The 5421-nt window shown below is 50.7% G+C and overlaps 2 protein-coding genes across 2 annotated transcripts in view; both read left to right on the forward strand.

The window, feature by feature from the left end:
• Positions 1–588: 588 nt before the first annotated feature.
• Positions 589–1345, forward strand: LOC144112889 (importin-7-like). The gene is made up of 2 exons (XM_077645711.1): positions 589–1003; positions 1126–1345. Exon 1 carries the CDS (start codon positions 696–698, stop codon positions 984–986), a length of 291 nt encoding a protein of 96 aa, XP_077501837.1. The 5' UTR covers positions 589–695; the 3' UTR covers positions 987–1003; positions 1126–1345.
• A 1765-nt stretch (positions 1346–3110) lies between these two features.
• The window catches only part of LOC144100675 (uncharacterized), a 30845-nt gene continuing 28534 nt past the window's right edge, over positions 3111–5421 (forward strand). The window contains exons 1-2 of the mRNA XM_077633553.1: positions 3111–3151; positions 4322–5168. Of these exons, the coding sequence (XP_077489679.1) occupies positions 3111–3151; positions 4322–5168 (888 nt within the window). The remainder of the gene's footprint in view (positions 3152–4321; positions 5169–5421) is intronic.

A 5421-nucleotide genomic window follows, 5' to 3' on the forward strand; every position in this document is an offset into this window, starting at 1 on the left:
AAAGAGAAAGCAAAGCCGGAGCGACAATGGCGAAGGAAAACAAGGTATTTGAGCAAGATAGAAAAAGAGAGAGATCGAAACAATTTTTCTTTATGAATTTTTGATGGAATGTGTGGGGGGGGAGGGGTTAGGCCCGCCAGCTGGCCACGAGCCTTTGGAGCACAGCGATTCCTTGGGGTCGGGGTACCGCTCACAGAGCTGCAGATCTATCGGGGGAATGTCCGAGGGACATGCGTGGAGAATTGTGACATAGGGTGGCCTGGGAAGATAGAAAACATAATGCGCGTATCTATCATTCTCAGAGGTCGAGCTCATATCTAAAAAGAGTGATAAAAAAACGCTCACGTCGCACCATCGAGAGTAAAAGTGCGATCCCTGAGGAAATTTGGTAATCGAGGCCGAAGAACGTAGGTGTGCGCTCAGGCTGAGAGCAGGAACCTAGCTTTGTTCCTCGCCGCGCCTTTCTTATTCCGCGCCTGGGGGTCCGGAGACAGAGGCTGATAGAAGAAAACGTTGACGACCGTCGGAAGCCGGAGCCGAAGGCGCGCGACAGAAGACGACGAAGGCCGTGCTCCTGCACGTGTTCGATTCTAAGCTGGATGACACTGACCACCAGGGCCAGCAGTGTCCGGCGAGAATTGCGTGGCGCGCCGTTTCCGTCATCCTAAACCTCCATCAAGGCGTCAGAGCAAGGCATGGAGTCGACCACGATGTCCCTCCACGAAGAACAGTGCCCTGTCGACGAGTACCCGGTCGCCAAAGAGGTCATGCGAGCCATCCAGAACACCGACCCGATGTGCTTCGGTGCGCTCACGTCGGGCCCGCAGTTCGTCGAGCAGAAGAGGTCCCAACAGGAGATCTGCGTGCTGACCGACCAGACGAAGGCCGCCGCAGAGTCGAACCGGATAGAGAAAAGCGGCGGATACGTGTTCCAGAACCAGACGCTGCCCCCACCGTTCAGCTCTGGTGGCAAACCCTTCCGCTAGCCGCTCAATTTCTACCGGTGAGCTTCCATTTTCTAATAGCCTTACTTTTGCTTTTCCTCTATTTTCTTCTGTGTTTTTTTCTTTCGCCTTTCCTACCTGCTTCCGCGCACTCATGTTCCGCTGCTTTTCGTCCATGCAGACCGGGCCTCTGCTATCATCTGCTTGATCGTGCGGACACTCGACTGCCAAGAGCACTTAGCCAGCTTGACCGGCTGTCCGTAACCTGCGCGCTTATGGACTACGGCCCTTGTGGCGGCGCTCACGGCGCCACTGTGCATGCTCAATAATAGCATGCCATCGATTTCTCACCGATAACTAAATGACTGAAGATGAGCCAGGGATACGCTCGTAATTTATATGCCGACTGTAACTGCGTTTATTTTGCAGCTCACTACCATTGTCATTGTCAGTGTCGCTGTGTAAAATAAAAATGCGTTCTTTTTTTATAAAGTTCTCTTCCAAATGTTTCGCGTCCCGATTCATCACGTGCACATTCCCCTGCGGCTTCCTGTTCTGACTACCCACGTTTCCCAGGCACGCTTGCATGTTTGCGCAAGTCGTCCGGCTTTATGCACGTCCTCCTACATCATGCTGCGCGGCCGTACAAGCGAGCAGCCGAGGTCTGCACACCAATCTTTCCTGCGTTGCTTTTACTCAGTAGTCGACATAAATGGCTGCGCTCAACGATTTTTCAGTATTCTAATATTTTAGGGTCGACTTTCAATGTGTCACAACACGCATCTGCACTGCACCACAATGGTTGCGCTAGAATCGCTATAATACCGGGTGTTTCAGCCAACACATTCAAGTTTTTTTCAAAAATAGGCTTTTCAGGGTAAAAATATGGCTTTTGCGGCATAGTATTACCACAGTTCCTCAATTCTTTTGGGACTCTCGTATTACCAGGGTTGACGAACAATAGAAAACCGGTGAATCATCTTGAGTTGTAGGCTAGTTATTAATTGTAAAAAAAATTGACTTTTTAACTAGTAGAGTTAGGCGCCTAGTTGCAATTAGTTATTTGTAGCCGGTCGTAAGTAATAGCCATATAAGTTTTCAGAATTTCGAAAACGCGATTACCCTTGGCGGTGCAGCTCGACAAAATTTGGCTTTTTGACTAGTTACGTGCTATTAGGAATGGCCGCACAGCTGGTATTAGGATTGGCGCCAGCATGTCTCGAGGATTGCCACCAAGACAGAATCTCTCGCCATGTGTCTGCGGTATGCATTTATTGCGCTCGCCCGGTCGTTTCTCCGTGGGACAAGCGGGGAGCAGGGTTCTTCGAAAATCCATTTAAGGAGTCGCTGCCACCGGCCGCGAAGTGGTTCCGGATGTCTTCCGATTTTTCCCGACATCTCCACCGATCCGACTACCCCTGGCCTCACGGGCACAGCACCAGCGTGGGAACGGATCACCACAGTGGCGTGTCTCCAGGCTTTGCCGGCCATGCCTAATGGCAGAACCACAGGGGATTATCTCCCGACGGGGCTGCGCCTCGGTTTCTTCGAAGTTCACCGACCGGCGGAGAGCGGGCCGACCACCTGACGTCGCCTGCCAGCCTGACGGGGTCCTGGCCGCACACCCATCTCCCTCGGGCTCAACTTATGCCAGGGGCGTGTCCATGTGTGCGGAGGTGTCTGTTTCTGTGTGATAGCGCAAGTTTTGTCCACACCCACCAAGGTGAGGGCGTTCCCTACCTGGGGAATCTAGGGAAGACGCAGTGTATAAAGCTGGACTGCAGATGCAGTTGAAGTAGCTCACTTCAGAACTCAAAAGCTTGTAAATATGTAAAATAAACCAAGTCTTCTTCCTCCACTAACGAATTCTTCACTCAGTGGCGCTCCTGTCCTGGACGGAGCGGGCGTCATCTAGACCGAGGTTGTGTCGAGTAGCGACCCCGATCCCCACCTTCAACAACTGGTTGGCAGCGCTTGGGATGGACCAGGTGACATCGTTCTGCATATACGGATGAGCGCTTTGTCTTTGTTCTATGATTCACCAGGCTTTAAACTCTGGGTAAAAAGTTTGAACTGCTGGTAATCGGCTGTCTGTAGAACAGTGTAGTTTGCACAGAACCATAGAGCATTAGCGAGTGGACAAAGCCACCATTTGGGGCAACGATCATGGACTTCAAGAAGGTTGATAGGGAAGAGCTGTTGCTGATGTGTGATGAGTTGGATGTGGAAGTGGAGGAAGGAATGAGGAAAGGGGCAATCATAAAAGCAATCAATAATAGCGATGCGGATGAAGAAGCGATGCAAATTGCGTGGGAAATGGCAAAGAAAGAGCTATAACGGCGAAGAAAGCAGAGGATGAAAAAAAGAAAGCAGAGGATGAAAGAAATGAAAAGCAAGGCGCAGATCAGATACAACTGAAAATGATGGAGCTCAAACTCGAAAGCCAGCGTCTGGCAGCCCAAAACGGGGGAGCCCGCATTAGTGACAGATTTAACAGGGTAGAGTCTCACCGTACAGACATTTGGATGTATCCCAACAAGATGGGCGAAGACATCGGTCTGTATCTAATCAACTATGAAAGGGGTTGTCAAAAGAGCAAAATCGCAGAAAATTTGTGGTCACGACGCCTGCTAGGTTTTTTACCATGCGAGGCGTCTAATGTGATCGCCAGGCTCAGCGAACAGGATGCGGAAAATTATGAAAAGGTGAAATCTGCTCTACTGAAGAAATACCGCCTTTCAGATGAGACATTTCGGCAGCGTTTTAGGGAGGCAACAAAAAAAAGCAATGAGGATTATGCGGAGTTTGCGTACACAAGGAAAAGCAACCTTGTAGAGTGGCTTAAGTGGGCAGGCGTGTACGAAAGCAGGGACAAGGTAGTTGAGTGCGTCTGTCTGGAGCAGTTTTTCCGCAGCATTCCACCATCCGTAAAACTATGGGTGCAGGACAAAGAAAAGGTAGAGACAGCAGAGCGAGCAGCTCAACTAGCAGACGAATTCTCGACGCGGAGAAAGGCGACTGCGGAGGAAGGCCAGTCAGAAAGAGGATCTACCTCAAGAAAGTATTTTTCTTCTAGACGGGCGGCTCTAAATGGAAACGTGGGGCAGGGTGTAACACAAAAAAGTCACCGAAAAGGCTCCAGAGAAGAGCGGCAGTCAAACGAAGGACGAAGGGGTAGAAAAGGCGGGGAAAAAGGAGTTCGAGGCCAGGCAACCGTTGCGGTGTTATAACTGCCAAGAAACAGGGCCCATCGCTGCAAGATGTAGAAACCAGCGATTGGTGTTCTCGTACGTAAACGGTAGTGATGGAAACCTAGAACTGCTTTGCCCCTACCTTCATGAGTTAGATGTAAATGGCAAGCCTTGTAAGGTGCTCAGGGACAGTGCGGCTACGCTGGATGTAGTGCGCCCATCCTATGTTACGTCTGAGGATTTCACGGGAGCAGTAACGTGGATTAAACAGGTGTTGGAGGAGCACAGTGTTTGCTTACCTATGGCAAGGGTTGAAATTTCAGGTCCGTTTGGAAAACTGGTGACGGAGGCAGCCGTCTCGAAAACAGTTCCGCTGGAATATCCTTATCTGTTCTCAAACCGGTCTGACCGGCTGTTGCGTGAGCGAGGGCAGATCTTTGGAGAAGGAAAAGTGCAGGCACTAACGCGCTCTAAAACCCGCCAGCTTGCCGCTCAGTTAACACAGGACATGGGACAGGGAGAAGCAGAAATCGGAGCAGAACCTGAAATTATGGAGCCAAACCTAGTGGCTGGACAAGGGGTCGAGGTTGTCGCTAGATCAGGCGACATCGATGCAGCTGCGGCGCCAAGCGAACCGCAGGAAATAGAGCCCGTCGGAGCGTCAATATTGGCCCCGTCTTCGCGCAGTATTGAGCGGCTATTGGAAATAGACAGGGATATTCTGAAAGCAGAGCAAAAGAATGACCCTAGTTTGAGGCGCCTGCATGCTACCGCGGAAAAGGGCATAGCGAGGCGTAACATCACGATACTCGAAAAAGGCGGACTGCTGTACAGGCACTACAGAGATCGCAAAGGCAAGCCGTGTGATCAGCTGGTGATTCCGGAAAAATATCGGGCGGACCTTCTGAGATTGTGTCATGGGAACAGCTGGTCGGGACACTTGGGGATGAAGAAAACGAAAGAGCGACTTTTAATGGAGTACTACTGGCCAGGGTGCTTCAAAGACGTGGAGCGGTACGTGAAGTCGTGTGACGCATGTCAACGAATCGGGAAACCAGAAAACAAAATGGAAGTGCAGTGGGAGGGTCCGGTGGAAATTCAGCACAGGCTGTCAGCAATAAACTACGTCCTGAAAAAAATCGGCAAGAGAAATGAGGTTACCATCTACCACTGTAATTTGATGAAACCCTATGTAGGCAGGGAGGAGGTGGTAAATATGATGTTAAACGCACCCGAGGAAGTACAGGCTGATCTACCTGAGTTAGCGACAGACCGCGATGCGGATT

This window comes from Amblyomma americanum, chromosome 1, assembly GCF_052857255.1.
Source record: "Amblyomma americanum isolate KBUSLIRL-KWMA chromosome 1, ASM5285725v1, whole genome shotgun sequence".
NCBI lineage: Eukaryota > Metazoa > Arthropoda > Arachnida > Ixodida > Ixodidae > Amblyomma > Amblyomma americanum.

Coding starts and splice junctions, on each gene's coding strand:
- LOC144112889 (XM_077645711.1), top strand. CDS start 696: ATGGAGTCGACCACGATGTCCCTCCACGAAGAACAGTGCCCTGTCGAC.